This window comes from Uloborus diversus, chromosome 10, assembly GCF_026930045.1.
Source record: "Uloborus diversus isolate 005 chromosome 10, Udiv.v.3.1, whole genome shotgun sequence".
NCBI classification, from domain to species: domain Eukaryota; kingdom Metazoa; phylum Arthropoda; class Arachnida; order Araneae; family Uloboridae; genus Uloborus; species Uloborus diversus.
This window is the reverse complement of record NC_072740.1, coordinates 80163330-80183052: the sequence shown is the minus strand read 5'-3', so window position 1 is coordinate 80183052 and position 19723 is coordinate 80163330. Positions and strand designations below refer to the sequence as shown.

Sequence of the window (19723 nt, the reverse complement as noted above, 5' to 3'; positions counted from 1 at the left end):
CCACATAATACAAGTTTTTTTCTTCACCTTTCCCACCACCCAACATGGCCGCCCCTCTCTCACAGTTCTTCAAACGTTACAATGGGAGTAGATAGGGTATGTTTCCTTCTGTACTCCTACCTCCATGATTTGGGAGCGAGAATTTTTTTTTTTTGGTGGGGGGGGGGGGGATTTGCATCATTGAGCTTGGGGGGGGGGGCACTCCTGGTAGAAAAGAAAGGAACTTCTTTCACGGTGAAGAAAGAAAAAAAAGGAAAGGAAGAAACAAGTCTTGAGATTGATGGTACCTTCAGTGTGTGATTACATATTGCAGTTAACGAATGAATTGGCCAATCAGGGTTTAGAGGTCATAATTTCTTTACAAACTGTTCCCAGCAAGCTTCAAAATGTCTGACATTGAAATCTGATTGCAGCAGCTTCGACAACACTTGCTTATTTTTGTGTACTATACCATTTTTCTGCATAGACATTTTTTAATTTGTGTAGACAATTATTTTCACCTCTTCTTATACACAGTTTTTTTTTTTGCAGAAGACTTAGACACTCATTGTAATGCCAAAGTCGTTTGAAAATTTCGGTCCAGTTCCATCTAATTTAATTTAAGCCATCACCATTTGCCAACTTGAGTCTTTGTGCTTTCTTATCTTGCCAAGATATATTTCATAAAAATTTTAATAAAATTAAGTTTATTTTAATTGTATAGTTTTATTTTATGACCATGTAAATATGGGAAGTTAAAGATGCTCTTATTCGAAGTATGACTTTGTTTTTAACTGTTTTATTTATTTAAGTAAATAACTATTTTATGCTAGTATTTTAAATGCATTTCAAAGCAGAGAAAAATTCTTATAATTGGTTGAAATTTTTTTTTCAAAAATGATTTTCATATCGTATACCGAATGCTCCATAAAGCTTTGAATTGCTCATCAAAATCACTACGGATACTCCTCAAATCGTTTCTCTAAGGTTGGCCACCCTAGTAATGGGAACTTGGCCACAGCAAATGTACCATTCGCTTGTCGCCGTTAATCTATGGGAGATGGGCAGTATCTGATCTATGACCCTTCATCCATGAGCCCAGTGCCTAACCAATGAAACTGTTTTGTCTCTTGTATATATTGCCTTACTAACTGCGTTGCCTGGCATTGCATGGTGTACCCCGAAAATAAAAGTTATGTCAAACAGTGCGTTTCAACAATTAGTGTTAAATAAAAGAAAATAAAAAATAAATAATGTAATGTTGCCATAAGTTTGAATAATGGCGACAGTAACTAAAGATCCCCAATAGAATTTGAATCTTAGTCACTAAAAATTCCCATTTGAATGAGAAAACTTATTAAATAAAGTTTATAGTCCACAAAAAATTAAAATAACCAAATAAATAAGGAGAAATATAAATAAAAGGATCATTAGAATAAAGGCAGTTGTCCCCCATATAGCATCAACAGACGGTTAGAATCTTCATTACAATTAAGACAAAAGTCTCCCAAAATCCGGAGTACAATCTAGACATTAGTCTCAAAAAAATCCTTCATTGACTGGGGACGATAGTCCTTAAAGTTCCCTATCAAAGTAAAGATAACAGCCTCTAAAAATCCCCATTAGTCTCCCCAAACTCTTCATTAAAAAAAGAAAGATATTCCTTAAAATTCCCTATAATAATAAACGTATCTGTTTCAAAAACTCTGTGTTAGATTAAGGGAAACAGTTTTTAAATATTGTTAAGTCTCATTAAAAATATTTGATGTGGATATTAGTTCAAAAAACCCATTTCAGAATGATAAAAAATTTCAAAATGACATCAACATTCTCTCTTTTTATACCATCAGAATTAGAAAAATAGCTTCAAAAAATTTCTTCTTTGAATAAGTTCTTCAAAAAGACTCCATTAGAATAACAATGTCAATTTCTCAGAAACCATGTCAGCATCTATTATTCTAAAACATTGTCAACAGCAAATCTACAAGACCCGATTAGAACTAAGTGAATAGTATCTGTTTCCATTTTTAATGCTACTGAAATCTTTGATTATCTTCTGCTGGCAGTACAAAAAAAAAAAAAAAAAAAAAAAAAAAAAAAAAAAAATAATAATAATAATAATAAATTTCTGAAAAAATAACCAGAAGGGGGAAAAATTTTAAATCTCCAGATTAGAGGAAAAGCAAAAGCAAGAATTTAAATTTTAAATGGCAACAGATCATTCTCTATGATTTTATTCACTCTAATTAAACTGAGCGTGCAGCAATTCAGTGGCCTGAAACCACAGACGATACTTTAAAAATGAAGATAAACCTCGTTTTAGAATGTAAAATCAACTTTAAATAAAGAATTGGGGGGGGGGGTGTTCTTATTGTCCCTCAAATTTCGTATAAAGTTCATATTGTGCAGCATTTTACGGGTTTTATTATGCTGCAAAAACCGAACAAATATGACCTTTTTTCGATAAGATGCTCTCAAATTTATGGGTTTCTTTAAAATTGGAATAAAAATCATGAAATATTTTTTTCTAAATGAAAGGTACCCCATGTTCATCCCTGACAAGGTTTATACGAAATTTCATGATCAGTTGAGTAATTAAGGTGTGAAAAAAACAAGCATAGTCACTTTTGCATTTATAATATTAGTTCGGATACAATTATTCATTATTTAAAATATTATTTGATTAATTACTAATATGACTTTTTCACGAAAATACTATAGGTAGCTAAACGTGATGGAGATTCATCTCTCATGCAGTTAAAGGATGAATTTCGCACATATGAAACTCTAAGACGAGAGCATGATTCTCAAATTGTACAAATTGCAAGTGAAGCAGGCCTGCGCATAGCTCCAGAGCAGTGGTCTTCCCTTCTGTATGGTGATTTAGTCCACAAGTCTCATATGCAGTCCATTATTGATAAGGTAATCCAAAAATAAAAATGTTTCGTACCTAATTAATGTACTTTGAAACCGTAACATTTTCCAACCATGTTTATGCCGCCTTTGTATCAAATAAGTTTAGCTTTAATCACTATTTACATGCTTTTTAGCTTTTGACTGTTTAAAGTTTTACTCTTTTAAATTATATCAATCTACTTTTATATGCAGTTAAACATTATGTATTGACTCAGTATTACCCAAGTATTGTTAATGTTACATACTTTGTGCTTTTAGTGTTTACGATTTTGTATGCTCTGCAGCGAGATGTATTTTTGTGTTTGTTTCAATTTTTGTAGAAGAAATGTTTTAAAAAGTGTAATTTATTAACAATTAAAAGTGCATTTGGATGTTTTCAACTGTACACAAGTGCCAAGTAAAGCCTCTGTCAACTTTACTTTGATTAGTGGTTTTATTGTATTTAATGACACAAAATCTAAGTCTCTATAGGCTCTTTTTATTTTGAGATATTTTTCAATATTGAGTACCCAAGGAGAATTTTCAATGTCTTCATGAATGACTGATAAAGGTGATGTTTCAAATATTTATATTGAATAGGAGAAAACATTAAAATTTCATCAAGTAACTCAGTGTAAATTAGCACTAAACAGCCAGAATTTATCCTTGCAAGGCATAACAGTCCTTACATATACATAAAATACCATATTATGAATGGCATTATGTATTAAAACCAAAGATTTTTTGGAGTTGATCCCCCCACACTGTGCTCCTTGGACAAAGTGTCAAAACAACTACTTAGCCTCTAAGCTCCCATATCAGTAAAAAATTTCATGTTGTAAAAATGTTTTACAAAAACTCTTGGAAGTGCATATCAGTTGCATCTTAAATTTACAGGAAAGAAACTCCCCTTATTATTTATATCTATTCAAGAAACATTTACAGATGTAATTAAAAATGATATAAAGTATACTTATAATATAGTGTTAATGTTTATATTTCTATGGATGTGCAACAGCCATTGTTTATCAAAAAGTGCCTATTGCGGGTCTATCTCTGTTACCTCTTTCTCCTGGTATTATTGATTTTTTTAATGAAACATTCTAGCAATGCATTTTTTAGTGAAAAAAAAATAGTTAACATACAGACCATAATATAAACTATCAACTATCAGAAGTGAACTACATTTTGCATGCCAATTTTTTGGGTGATAGTATGCTTTTACTTGATAATAGTATATTACTATGCCATGTGAGGCATTGATATTTTTCTTCATGATGTTACTAAAATGAATGAGCTTGGGTTTGTTTCAATTCATAAAGATGTTCATAACATACATGTGTTCCTAAAACTTTATTTTTTGCTATATTATTACAGCACTTTCTCAGTACTTTCACTTTGGCATTGCACAAAATAATTTTTTGTCTAAAACTAACAAAATATTTACTATCTATTTAAAATGAAAGTTAAGTTTATTCATTATTATTGTCAGAGTTTTGATGCTCATTCTATTTTCTTTTTAGCTTCAAACACCCCAGTCATTTTCTCTGAGCATTCAAGAATTAGTTATTGCTTTACAGCGTACTGGTGATCCGGGTAATTTATCTGTGTTACGACCACACTGGGAGTTACTTGCTCGTATTGATCCAAGCTTAGGTGAGTTAAAAATGGAATATTGCTGTAGAGGATGACTTTTCCATTCTGAAATGTAGTTAAATTGTCTTTTAGATTGCTAGGAATATCTTTCAAGTTGAAATTTATGTGTGTATGTATTTATACATGTATTTTAAATTTTTTTAAACATTTCATAATGCATGAACTTATAAATAATGTTGTGTGCTTAACTTTGTGCAAAATGCTTTTGCAGTATCAATAGTTATTCTATATTAAGAATTGATTTTAATGTCATGTGTTTGCGGCCATTCATTAATTACGTGAGGATGATTTTGGCAATTTTTGACCCCCCCCTACCCCCATGTAAGGTTATGTAAGATTTTTGAAATCCCCTATTCTTAAGTAAGATTCCATTTCATTTTTCAAAATAATAAAATGTTGTTAGAAAAGGATCAGTTACACTGAAACTGTCTGTTTGACGTAACCCAAAGATTTTTATTTTTCAACCGAGAGGCTGTAATTTTTTTTTATCGCTCTGTCAACTACTATTATTTTTGTTAGATTTTCAATTTAAACTTTCACAAAAAGTGAAAGAATCATTTAATTTGAAAAAAAAAAACATTAAAAATACGTTTTTGCATCATGCAGAATCGATCCTTTTTCGATGTAAACATTGCATCACGTTGTGACGTCATTTGTGCGATCGGTTGCAATAACTCAGTCAAATGAACTTTTGGGTGAACCGAGTCACCAGTTCATTGTATCTTATAACCGCGAAGTTTTTTTTAGATTGAGTTACTTTTTGATTGGCAACATGTCTTTAACTTTCTTGCATTGGCAACACATCTTGTGTTTTGCATATTCTTAAATTTGAAAGCCATGTGAGGACTTTAAATACTTTGAGCGTTCTTTTTCGCTCTCTCTCACTTCACATAGCCGTAATGTATTGCACGTAGTAATTTATCGTGATTTCGTGATGTCTGCCAGTGCTCTTTACTCCTGGCAGGGCGTAATACAACGTGATGTCAATTTTAAAGTTATAAAACGCCTTTAGGCCTATTTTTGTGTGTTACGGTAATGCCTTATATTCCTTGGAATCAGCATGTTCGTAAACTGAATGTTTTCGTTGTATAATAGCGGCTAATATTTGTTTATTTTTCAAAATATTTTTTTAAATATCAATGAAGATGTTGTTCAACAACTTGAGAAATCTTTTGAAGATAATAAATACAGATTTTCCTTGAGGAAAAATGCTTCATGTGTTTTTCATTTTCTTCAACTTCAGGCTGTGGACATGTTTTGCAAGTTCACTTCTACTAGCGGTGTAGTAAGTCTAATTCACTACACTTAATGCTCACAAGTATTTTATTAGATAAATATCTAATCTTTGGAATACCATTTATCTGTAGTTAAAAGTAAGTTTTTAAATTATCTTTAACATAAATCAGTTAAACAATCTACAAACCAATAACATGTTTCAAATAATACTCAAATAGTTTTTCATGAATTTAAAAGAAAATAAATTAGGACAGTTAAAACGAGATAAATTCAGATCATCTAGACTGAATGTTTTTTTTTTTTGACATTTTTTGTGTTTGATGCAATACTAATTAAAAATAAAACATGCCATTCTTTGTGTGATTCTTTTATTATACTTTACACCATTCGTTCTTTGTAAATCAAGTAAAAAATTTCTCATCCTAACACATTTTTTACCTTCTAGGCGCAAATGAAATATTCCTGCCAAACAGGGGTCGTTGATTTAAATGAGTCACTTGATTTAAATCATGATTAAAATTGTGATTTAAATCAAGCGACTTAAAAAAAATCATTGATTTAAATCAATTTGAATCAAGTGGATTTTTTTAAAACAAAATCATTAATTGAAATCAGTTCATTTTATTTTTATAAATTAATTATTCATTTTTAGAATGTGTTGCCTAAAATTCAATTACATTGAGAACAGTGAAACAGATATTCGCTCTTACAATTTTGCTTTTACTCCAAAATTACAGTTCAATTCAGTATGGAACCAAAAAAAAAGAAAAAAAAAAAATGCAGTTTTTCTTATACACCATCACTAATATAGTTCAGAAAAGTAATTGCTCAACATATTCTTTCACACTAAAACGTGTATGATGATAGAAGCCTTATTTTAAAGCAAAGCATTAAAAAAATCACTTTTTAAGTATTATAACATATTTGTGTATCTTAAAAAGCATATTGAATAGTTAGAAAACTTATCTTAATGTAAAGTGAGTAATAACTACAAATTTGAAGATTACAAAAAAAAAAAAAAAAATCTAATTTAAATAAAAAAAAAATCTAATGTAAATAAAAAAAATCTGCCTCTTTTGATTTAAAAAAAAAATGAAATAAAATCATGAACTCTGCTGCCAAACCACTTGACTGCCCAATTTCTAATGTAAAATATCGATTTATAATATGATTATGTAAGAATGGATTCCTCCCTCCAAAGTAATTGTATGTAGAGATTTTTCCAACCCCCTCCCCCTCGAGACCTTTAAGTAATTAATGAATGGCCCCTTCATCAGAAAAATAAAACTCAAACTGAGATTTCATTGCATATGTATTTGCAAGTCTTGCTGTCTTGCTGTTCACGTTAATATTTCTTTTTCTTTTTTTAAAACCATAAATTAGTTAGTTTTTATTTAACACTATTTATGTGTCAAGATTTTGAAAGCATAGTAATAAAATTAGTATGATATCTAATTAATATTTACTTATTATGAAAATACTTTTACAACATAAAATTTGTTTTGGTTTAGATGCACCGGCTCCTAAGTGGGAAGATTTAATAAGTGCCCAAGAGGCTACTTGTATTGCAGTTAAAGGACTTGTTGATTTTATTCAGAATTTTGGTAGCCGCCAAATGCAAGAAGATCGAATCAGCTTGAATGTGAAGTACAAGACAAGTATGTGTCGCGATTTTACTCAGCGTGACGTGTGTCCTCGAGGGGCTAATTGTACTTTTGCTCATTCACAAGACGAACTTGAAAAGTACTTTTTACTATTTAAATATTTAGTAATTCTTGAAATCTGTTCTTTTTAATGTGCTATTGAAAGTAAAGTATGTTATGCACATTGTAATAATTTTAAAATGCATTTTCAGGTACAGAGCAAAAACTAAAAAAAATCCTTCTAATAAGCATTCTGCTGGAAGTACAAAGAAGACAAATCTTGAAAATCCATCTTCAAAGCAGAAGACAAGTGACTCAACAGATGGCTTATCAACTGTAAATGCTACACCAAAGTAATCTTTCTTGATTTTACACTTCAATTTGTATTAATGAGAGGTCACATGTGATATCTGTTTAAATTATTTATCCTTTTTCTGTTTTGCAGCAACATTCCACCAGAAGATCTACCCAATTCTGAACTTGAGAAAGATAGGCATAATTTTGATTTATTGGATACCAGAAGTGAGTTTATGTTTTTGATGATGTTTATGAGTTTAGTATGAATTGTAAAAGTAAAATTTTAAATTAATCTTAGTTCTTTAATGTGACATTCATTATATTGTAAAATGTAAAGTAATAACTTATAAGAAAAATTCCTATTTGGAAAGAAAAGGATATATTTTTTAAGACTACCTTTGTGCAAAAAAAAAAAATCCTATGCAGCATTACAAGTACCATATTTTCAGTTGTAAGCGGCCGGCCCGTAAGAGGAAAAAAAAATTAAACTTTGCCAATGTGGCACTCTCAACAAGAGTGGCAGATACGAGTTTTCTTTTTTTTTTTTCAGGAAAAAATATATTTGAATTTTTTTTTTCTAAAAGGATAAAAATACGGCAAATACATTGCACCACATTGTTTCAGTTCATTCTACAAGATCCTACCTTAGGCAACAAGTAAAGCAGGAAGTTAGAAAGTAAGTCACTGACTGTTTCACTGTGGAAAAGCAACCAAAAAAAGAAGCATGATTGCTAAATCACATGGGCTAGCCCAGGGCTGTGTCCAAGGGGAGGGTTTTAGGAGTTAAATCCCTCCCATTGCAAAACAAAAATAATTAAAAAAACAAATGAAGAAAAGTGCATAACTGACTTAAAACTAACTTTTATATTAAAGTTTGTGTACAGCATTTTCTTCAATTATTCTTTTTGAGGTTTTCCGGTTAATAATAAATGTCCTCCTCTTTATCATTTTATCGACTAAAATCATATTTTGAAAAAACTGATGGAGGAACCGTAAAATAGGCTGTCAAACAAAGCACTCACTGTGTTTAATATTGCTTCTCATAAGGATGCTATGATGACTTGGGCATTTCACAAAAACATATGAGTGTTGCTGATATGTAGATGCATAGTAACTGTGTTTTGAGTTTTGGTAATGTATATTGCATCTGCAAAGAACCCTTTCTTATTTAGTTTGCTAAGCATTATCCTAGAACATAAAACTTAAAAACATATGTCATGAAAGAATTTGAATTTTTTTTTTAAATTACTTGTTGCAATATACCTCAGTAAACAGATAATAAGGCTTGAATCTGAACAAGCAATAGAATGAATAAATACTGAAATTACTAGCACAGCCAGAATTTGCCTTTTAGGAAGTGGTTTTCATAACAGTTCTTACATGTGCAGTACAACCTCATTTATCCGGACTAACTGGATCCAAAAGTAATTCGAATAAATGAATATCCTGAGAATTCAAGTAATAAGCAAAAACATTCTCAATTAAGCTGACTTTCAGTACAGCAAAAAAGTTTTCGTTAAGAAAGAAATATGTACCGTTTCTCTCACAAATACTTCATCATTTATAGTTCAGCTGCAGCGGTATCGGACTGACGCTCCTAACCAAGAAACCACACAATCAAGGAAATTTGAAAAAAATCAAAATTGGTAGCATTTGAAAGAGTATTGTAAAAAATGTTTGTGGTACAAAAATTATGTGCCGTTGTGAACCCGTTATCGAAATATGAGGTCTCTTAAAGTTTGCCGAAATTTGAGTTAAGTCACCAAATGTTTAGCAAGTTTTGTTTCAAAATGGTAGGTACAGCGCGAATTCAAAATCTGCATCTCACAAGACATCTCATTGCCATTTTTGGCCTTCACCAAAATGCATGAAAGATGTTTCAAGTTGATTCTTTACTCATGGGTGACTACCAGGGAGAGAGGCTCGCCATTAAATTTTTTTGGGGGTTGTTTTCAGGGCTATTTTTCTTTTGTCTGTGTGTGTTTGGGGGGGCTTTTGTTTTTGTGGGGTCTTCAAAGTATTAGTGAGGGAGGAGCGTAGCATTATCGATCTTGAAGGAAACAGGCACCCCAGCTTTACTTGTGTGCATCAAAGTTAAGAACCACTATCAAGTTTATAAAGTGGAAAGTTTTTCCAGAGGAACAACTTTAAATCAAAATTAAGCTTAAGTTTTCTTATTATTAATAATAAAAGTAGACCCACTACAGTTTGGGGGGGGGGGGATTATGGGGGCTATGTTGACCTCCTGGTTTTTTTAACAAGTATAGAAGTATGGTGTAGTATGGAAGGGAAGGGAAAGGGGACGTGCACAGGGAACGATGTCACCGAAATATTTGTTGTTGTTGTTGTTTTTCTAAAAACAATGCAAATATAATATGAATTGATTTCAAACCACCTTTTTTTATGGCGAGTCCCTAAACCCCAAGGTGAGATCCCAGACACATTTCCAACTCTAGCTATGTGTATGTGGGTGTGTCTTCTGTTGCTTTTCGACATGATAAGCATTTTGTATAAATCTTCCGTTCGAAAGCAAAGCGTAGTAGCAGCAAATTTCTTTCTTTTTTTTGCCACATTTTGTACTTTAGCCAGGGGTGCTCACCTGGAGAGGCAGGTCGTAGGGCAGACCGCGCCATTGAAATTTTTAGGGGAAGGGGGGTGTTTTGAGAGATATTTTTCTCATTTTGGGGAGGGGTCTCTTGCTTTTGTTGGGGGTCTCCATGATATTTAAGGAGGGCGCCCTTGTCCTTAGGGGGGGGGGGCACCTCTGCCTTAGCTTTAGTGTACAAAATTGCTTATTTGGTTTCTGGTGAAAACTAAGCACAAAAAGAACGTCATATTTAAACGTTTCCTTTTTTTGGAATCCAAAACGCAATTCTTCAAGTACCTCAAAAATTCATTTCTGCACATACTGCGTTTTAACTTCCCACGGCAGGATTGACTTTTTCCCCAGTAAATTTTTAGAGAAACGAACCAGATAAAAGTATATTTTTGCATTTTAGTAGATTTTACTTTAGTAGTTTAAGTGTAAATTACAATATTATTGATGTAATATATTTTAAGTATTTCTCATTATAGTTCTTATAAGTTTTTAGATTATGTGCAAAGCTAATTTTTTTACTTTAGGCAATTAAATAGAAATTATTAAAAAAACCTCTAATTCAGGAATTTTAATCAACAGATTACTCTAAATACAGACAAGAGCTACAGTGAAATAAAAATGAAATAATAAGTTAATTTGCATACTTAAGGCAATATAAATTTTAAAAAAAATCTAATTCAGAAATTTTAATCAGCAGATTAATGCTGAACACAAATAAGAGGTATAGTGAAATAAAAATGAAAGAAGCCTTTCGAAAGATCAAAAATATGCTACTGACTCTGACAAATATGACACTGAACGAAATAATGATTAAAAAATAGAAAATTGTGGCTCTAGAAGCATGTCATGAGGTTAAGCCAAACACAGATTTTTCAACTGTCAAATTCCTCCGAAATGCACAATTGCAAAGGTGTTTAAAATGGAGGTGGGCGAGTTTTCAACAACCCAGACTAATACCAAGCATATAGTATCATGTTCAGTATTGTGGTCATAATAATCTGGAAATGAATAAGTGATTGTTGTTTGATTGAAACATAATTTGAAAAAATATTCCAGTATTTTAAAAAATGAATAAAAAACATGCAATATGTTGTGCATTTACGTTTTACCCACTTTTAGGTGTAGTGGCAGATTTTGTTTGGTTTGTTGTAATGAGCGTCGACTATATTAACTGTTTTTAAGAACAAAAATAACCATTTCTCTCAATCCATGAAGTAACTTTCGATATCAATAATTTTGAAGCGCAGGTTATTGTTATTTTTTTTACCCGTTTTATTTTTAGAGTTTTTTTTTCTGTTTTAAATTAAAAACTAAATGTTTTTCTCTCACAGGTGGGCAGACAATAAACCTTCATGTATTGTTTTTCACTTAAAAAAAAGAGCTGATACCATTCCATAACCATTTTGTTTCAACATCAAAGACCATTTGTTTTATTATCTGTGTATGAGCTTAATCTAGTTTGCTTTTTGTACTTATTCATATTAATTTTCCCGGATTATTAAGAAGTCCTTACAACATATTTCATGAATAAGAATTAGCACTTAAATAAGTTAAGTTAAATACACTAAAATACAGAAGAATTCTGAAATGTATTATCACAAATGAAATGATACAATTTATGTGTAATTTCATTGTGAAAAATAATGAAAAAAAATCATGAAAGTTGTCGTTCCTCTGGATAAAGCTTACTGCTTTTCATTTCATAGGCTTGATGATGATTCCTTTAATTTAACATTCACAAGTAAGGGATTAATCCAAAATGGCAATGAGGTGCCTTGCAAGACGGAAGACAATGAAATAGCGCAGTGTTTTAAATTTCTTGCCAATTATTTAAATCTGGCGACTTTTCTTAAGATTTCAATGGTTTTTAAGCCCCTTTATCTCGAAAATGAAAAAACGAGGGCGCTCAATTTATTGGTCAAAAAAAAAAAATGTCTAAATATGCTCTTTCAAATGCAACCATTTTGAACTTTTTCCATGATTACTGAAGTCGTGTGGTTCCCTGGTAAGTATGCCGTGATGTTTGTTAAATTAGTATGGTACTTAATTGTACTTTCTATGCAGGAGTTGTACATTTCATCAACCCAAATATTTGACATATTTATAGTGCGATCCGTACAATCATAGTTTATAATAATTGTTTGTGGAAATATATTATTGTAACTCTTCAAATTTGATCCGGATAAACAAGATTCTACTGCATATAAAATACAATAATAGAATTGGTAATTTTATTATTGTATTATCTCTCCCCCCCCCCACTAAGCCCCTCATTGTGACCATTTAACAGAAATTAATTATTTGGCATACTGTTGTTTTCCAGACAATGCAGGTAATAATGAAAAAACATTGAAACCAAAACACCTCTCTTTATGAAATCCTGGACACTGGCCTCCTCATCATAGTGGAGGCAAGGGTGGATAGAAGGAGAGGGTCATGGGGGTCATGACCCCCCAAACTGTGGACAATAATATCCATCCATGTTTCCTCACACAGATGTGTTTTATAAATATACAGGGACATTCCATCGGGACGCAAGTGGATACTTTTTTTTGTTGCATAACAAGAGTTTTAAATGTTTAATAATCATTTAGTTGTAGTTTTGCTGAATTTTGTGGAAAATAAAAATTCTGTGTATTACTTCTTACAAGAAAACGCACTATAAATCCCATCAATTGGTTTTTGAAACAAAATTAATGCAGTGTAAAAACATTACATATTTGCAACCTAGAATATTTGCATGAAATTTAGCTCTCAAGTTCTCTAAGGTTTAGGTAGGTATTATTGCAAAAACAATGTACAGTAGAGTCTCTAAAGTCCGAGTCTTGAAAGTTTGAGGTTCTGCTTAATTTGAGGTGCAAAAAAAAAAAAAATCACTACTGTGTTAAACTGTTTTAAAAACATACAGCAAATAATAAAAAATGCATTGAGAGGTTAGTTTCAACAACACTCCTTAAGTGACTCTTAATATTCATCAACTGCAAAATATGAATTAAGAGATGCCTTGGAGATAATACCTTGATACATAAAATTTACGCAAATGCGCCACAAATAATGTGTAAACATGCCTTTTGAAATAATTGATTTGAATAATGGGGACAGAAGGTTTACAACTTGACACCACGCAGTCGTATACACCTTCTGCAACTAACTTTTTGTGTTTTATGAGTTACAGACATGCGCTTGCAAGTACATAGATACAGACGTACTGACAAACTCATCGGAATTGTTTCAGGCATTGTTAAAATGCATGTTTGGTTGCCTACAAATTTGCACACAAGAATATGTACTGACACATGGAAAAAATTCAAGTTTGTTTAGAGGTACTTAAAAAACGAAATTTATGTTGAAATTTCAGTGATAAATTTTTCGTGAAAGCAATACTTCTTTTTCTTTGTGCAAGAACGTAAAAGATGCTCCTCCTTTTATGCCATCTGAAAAGAGTTGAATTTTAATCTGGAAGAATTTTCCGGATAATCTGAGTTTTCAACAATCCGAGGTGGCATGAGCCCAAATTACCTCAGATTTTCGAGACTCTACTGTACTGCATTGTTTTGATAATTAAACTTGATTTCGCATGCAGAATAATACTTAGTTTTGATTATAATGTACCAAAAGTGAATATTTATTGTAAATGTGATGTCTGATAACTATAACTCTGAAGATGGAACATTTTGGAAATAAACTTGTTAATTTCATGAACAGGTATGTGTGTAAATATTGAATAATATGTAAATTCTGATACTTTGTCTTGAACTCAATACTTTTATTAACAAACTAGCGACCTGCCCCAACCTTGTTCTGAAAACTGATCAATCTTAAATAATATAATGCAGGTACTGCTTATTTTAAAACATCATGATACAGATAATTTTTTTATTCTTCTTTATGAGATTTTAAAACAAATTGATTCTCCTCATTTCCTGATCAATAGAGACCACCATGTAATTGCCCATAAGTAAGGCAATGTTCTAGCATGTATGACCTTCAAATTTCTTGATTGTGATGACAAAAGAAAATTTCATTAGAAATTAATCTTGAAAGGGAAGTCAGCAGGGATCATGGGAAGGAGAAGATAACGAGTCAACTGACCTGTTGCTGGTCCTGTAAGAATAGTACTGTAAAACATATTATTCCATAGCGACTTGTAGTCCAATTCCATGGCATAAATTAGGCAAATTGAAGTTAAAATTTTAATTGTTGCCTGAAACAAAACTAAATAATATAATTATGAAACTGATTTCTTTAAATTAAAAGTCAACAAATCATTTTCAAGGCTGAAATTAAGCTAGCATAGAACTGTGAATTTTGAAGGGATATTGATAGGAAAAATATTATAGATACATATATATTGCCTTTGTCACTCTCTAATTATGTAACTTTCCAATAGTGAAAGGAATTTTTTAAAATAGTGCAAGGGTTCCTGAGATTATCCAGAACATATAAACATACAAAATCTGCTTTCTCTTTCTCATTATATATTAGTATAGATTAGAAATGAAAACAGTTGGGGGGGAAACCGGAAAATTTCCGGAAAAACAGAAAAAAAAAGTTTTTTTCCCGAAGGGGTTAATTTTCACTCCGGAAAAATTGAAAAAATGGATTTTTTTAACTTTTCAGGAAGTTTTAATTGAAATTTTGAGCAAAAAGTGATTAGAAATTTCTCACACTTAAATTCTGATGCAATTCCCCCCTCCCCCCTTGTATGTTAAAATGATGCCTAATTTTGATGCAAGTTGTTGTATGATAATATAATTTGCATATAGATCAAAAAACGTTTAATAATACTTTTTGAAAAAAAAAATCTTAAACCAATATCCTTAGTGAAGAATTAATTTTCCTTCTTCATGAAATAAACAAGCATAACTTTAATCACAAAACTAAGTTTCTGCTGACTGTGCGAACCAAATGTACAGGGTGTGGCAAAAAAAAAAAAAAAAAAAAAAATATGGGCAAGCAATTTTCCATGGAACTTTATTAAAAATAAATAATGTAACAAAACACAAAAAATAATATGAGAAGGCCTTTAGCAATCAATAAATTTAATTGATTTCAAACTGGCATTCTTTTGCAGTAATACAGAGATGCAACTGCTTATTGAAATTTTCATTCTAGTGCCGCAAGTCTTTGAATCAATCCTATTCCCTAAAAGCAGTTGGTTTAGATTATTCAAACTTATGTGTAGTTTAGGATAGACCGTTGACTCTAAAATAGGCCATACCTTGTAATAAATTGGATTGAATTCTAGCAAGTAGAGCATCCACTAAAAGATGATATCATGTCAAAAACAATGCGCCTTACACCACTCATGCCTTTTTGGCCCTATGAATCGGTGTGGAGTTTAATTAAAATATCCACTCTACATTGCTGAAGTGCTCTTAGGCCCACAGATGTACAATAACTTCTAAAATGTCCTTCTGGTTCACTTTTTGATTCATTTTGTGGCCCTCATCTGCAAAAAACTAGAGATTTTTTTGTCGCTTGTGCTGATTTCATCAAGGAACAAGCCTGACTTCGGATTTTGGTGATGTTTAACATTTTCTAAGGTGCTTGGCGTGTCTACAGACCAAATCCTATTGTTCTGGGGGATATGAGCTGATTGAATGGTAAATCAGTGAAAGGTATCTCTTCCAGCGCGAACTTGCAGCCCGTCTCAAACGTTTCTGGCATCTTTGGAGTCCTACGAATGCCTGCACTTTTGGAGCTCTTAAAACTTCTGTTTGAGCTGTTTTTTACCTTAGTCGCACTTATTGGTCACAAATTCCCATCTTACGAAAGACTTTTCTCGGGGAAAACCCAAGCTTTTCATTGAACTCACTTTTGTATGACCTGACGATTAACTGAAATGTTCACTGTTGATTTTTGTACACTTTCCGTGCATAGACTATCATTTAAAAGCCAATTGAAACGGTGTACCGTTTCAAATACTGTTTGCCGAAGCACAACAAGCAAGCGAATTGTCGTTATACTTACAACTTAAAATAGCAGGTATTTTGCTTAAAATTGTAAGAAAGCCGAAAAACAATACATAAACTAGGAAACATATTGTAAATTATTTTCTAATAAAGTGATAAACAAAAATAAATAAGGCACTCATTAAAATGAAATTACCTTTCTTCCATTCGAAGATATAATTTTTGTCCAATTTTTTGTTTCTGCACCCTGTATTCTAGCCTGAACCGAAAAACAACTTTTTTTTATTTCGATGATGAGTAATGCGGAAAAGGTGCCTTTGGTGGAGCAAAGTGCACATAAAAAATTTGATTTTTTTTGTACAATTTCTTAATCTGCCGCAATTGGGTTGAAGTTTCGAAAAAATGCTGTTTTTTTATGTTTTTAGTCAAAATTGGAAAAAATAGTATGTTCCTATTTTTGATGATGAGTTGTGTGGAAAAAGTGCCGTTGGTGGAACTAAACTTCTATAAAAATTTTGAGGTGTGTGGTATATTTCTTTCCTTTGCCACAAATGAGTAGACGTTTTGGCAATTTTCAGTTTTTTTAGAGTTTTGAATAAATTTTCTCAAATAGTAAAAATTTAATTTTTGCCATATTTCTCTGCTATAATTATATGGTTTTATCAACTGTAATGTATTTTTAGATGCATGGTGTGTTTTAAATTAACTAATTATTGCATATAATTATTTTAATGTAAAATGTGCAAAAGGGATTTAAAAAAGTAAATAACATGGTCATCCTAAGAATTTACAAAAATGCTACCACAGCAATGGAAACTGACGAAAACCAAGGTATCAAAACATTGTGATGTATATTAATTGAATAAATAGATAGCAATTCAAAGAAAAAACAAGGATCGAGAAATTTGCGTGTTTGAGGTTTAAGGTTCCAAAATTGAAATTCAGGTTAACTGAATACAAAGATATGCTCCGGTTTGGTTCTCAACCAATATCAGCCATTTTCGTATCAAGAAATGTTTTTCGTCACAAGAAACTGGAATAAACATGGTATTCGAAACAATTTTAGAATATGAAGTCTTATGCTAGCTGTGTGCAGTAAATAGAAATATTACTGAAATAGCATGGAGTTTGCAGATGGCCCGAAGGAAAAGATGCTTTCATTGTAGCAATACAGTAACAGAAGTAAAGAGCTAAAATGCAGAAATTCAATTAAAAAAAACTTTTACTACTTAAAACAGTGTAGATAAACACACTCTGTTGGAAGTACAGTAGAACCTCTCTTATCCGAACCTCTATTAACCGAAACTCTCCGTTAACCGAAGTCGGTTTCAATTCTCTTTTTTTTTCTCCGATTATTATCTAAAATTTTCTCTAAACAAACATCCATTTTAAAATTTTTTCTCCCCACATTTCTTTTACATGTCAGCCGTTTTTTCCAAACTACGAGTGCAGATAAATAGTTTGGAATTCCTTCTCACTAGCTCAATTCTTGGTATGAGTATACTCTCCCCTACTTTCAAGTGTTCCTGTTCTAAACAAAAACACATGTCATTTCGAAATTTGGAAGGTCATACTGCCGAGGCCCAGAACAATCAAATGTTATTGCACCGTCTGATTGTAAGCAAGTGCAAAGAATCACCTCTTTTGTAATCTCAAGAGCAGAGAAGTTTTCTTCGCAGCAGAATTTGAAAAGGGGGAGGTCACTCTGTGTCACTTATCCTTTGTGAACCTATTCCAGGAAAAGGGAAAAGAAGGAAAACCCGTTTGCTGTTCTCTGTCGCGTTGGGCTGGGCAGCTGGCCAGAATTCGAAATTTCCCGGAAATTTCGTGCTAATCTGTGGGTTCTCTTTTTCTGCTCCTACATTTTCGATCAGAATTTTCTTGAGTGCTATCAGTGAAGTTGGTAGTTTTGACCTGCCGGGGGATCTGATAGAACTAACGCTTTGTTTTTCTTATTTTTGAAACTCGTGTTTTCTTCTTTATGATGGCTTCCATTAAGAGAAAAAGAATCGTATTAACCATACAGGAAAAATATGATATTGTAACGAGACTAGAATCTGGTGAAGCTGTTACAAAACTTGCGAAAGAGTTTCACGTTGGTGTGTCAACCGTGATTCTCAACTCGAAGCTTGGTGGTTCTGATGACTTCAAAGCCAGTAGTGGCTGGTTAGAGAAATTCAAAATTCGCCATGGTATAAGGCAACTCAATATCGAGGGGGAAAAATTGTCTGGAAATGTCGCAGCAGTTGATTCATTTGTTGCAAAGATTGAAGATTTGATAAGAGATGAGAATTTATCTCCAGATCAAATTTACAACTGCGATGAAACCGGACTGTATTGGAAGGCCCTTCCTGAAAAAACTTTAGCTGCGATAAATGAAACTTCTGCTCCCGGAAGGAAACGAATGAAAGATAGGGTCACTGTTTTAGCCTGCTCCAACGCATCGGGTTCCCACAAGCTTGAACTAGCTGTTGTTGGGAAAAGTAAGAATCCGAGATGTTTTAAGAATGTAAACAGATCTGCTCTTCCTGTACACTATTTAAATCAAAAAATTGCTTGGATGGATTCCAATTTGTTTTCCAAGTGGTTTTTTGATATTTTCGTGCCTGCAGTGAAATCTTGGCAAGAAAAAAAACATTTGAATGGAGCGCTTCTGTTATTTGACAACTGTCCAGCTCATCCGGAACATAACTCTTTAAAATCTGGTAACATCCGGTGTTTATTTTTGCCCCCCAATACAACATCTCTGCTGCAGCCTATGGATCAGGGAGTCTTAGAATCTTTAAAACGACATTACCAAAAGCAGTTTATCAGAAAATTACTTTTTGAAGGAGATTCTGAATCTGGTGCAGTTTCAATAGTTGAGTTTTGGAAAACTATCAACATCAAAGACTGCATTTATATGATCAGTGACGCGTGGGAATCTTTGCCGCAATCGACACTAAGACGAAGTTGGAGAAAACTTTTGCCGAATTTTTCAAGTGGCACAGATGAAAATGCTACTGACATTGCGAAAGATATTGTTACTGAGTTTTCAAGCGTTTTCAGCACAATGAAAGGCTTTGAAAATTGTGGTGATAGAGAAATTACAGATTGGTTGAATTGTGACATGGAAGATGCACTCTTCCAGTTGCTCAATGATGAGGACTTAATAGCAGAAGTCCGGAATTCTCCAAAAGAAGATGATGATGATGAAGATGAGAATGATTCTGGAACAAATAAGATAAGTAACAATGATGCATTTGAGAGTTTTGCAAAAGGTCTTGCTTGGTTGGAACAACAGGAACAGTGTGATTCCTCTGAGCTCATGATTTTAAGAAAACTTCGGGATAGAGCTGCACGGCAAAGGACGGCGAAATTGCACCAGATGAAACTTCCATTTAAACCATTGTAAATTTTGTTCCAGAAATAAATTAATTTTCATTTATAATTTTAATTTCTTTAACAGTAAAAATAACCATAACAGTTGAACGACGACTCTACTTATTAAACTAGATGATTAT

The 19723-nt window shown here is 32.3% G+C and overlaps 1 protein-coding gene across 1 annotated transcript in view; it reads left to right on the top strand.

The window, feature by feature from the left end:
• Nucleotides 1–19723, top strand: part of LOC129231200 (roquin-2-like) — a 100921-nt gene that overhangs the window by 24263 nt on the left and 56935 nt on the right. The window contains exons 6-10 of the mRNA XM_054865448.1: nt 2701–2901; nt 4398–4530; nt 7278–7509; nt 7622–7762; nt 7855–7931. Of these exons, the coding sequence (XP_054721423.1) occupies nt 2701–2901; nt 4398–4530; nt 7278–7509; nt 7622–7762; nt 7855–7931 (784 nt within the window). The remainder of the gene's footprint in view (nt 1–2700; nt 2902–4397; nt 4531–7277; nt 7510–7621; nt 7763–7854; nt 7932–19723) is intronic.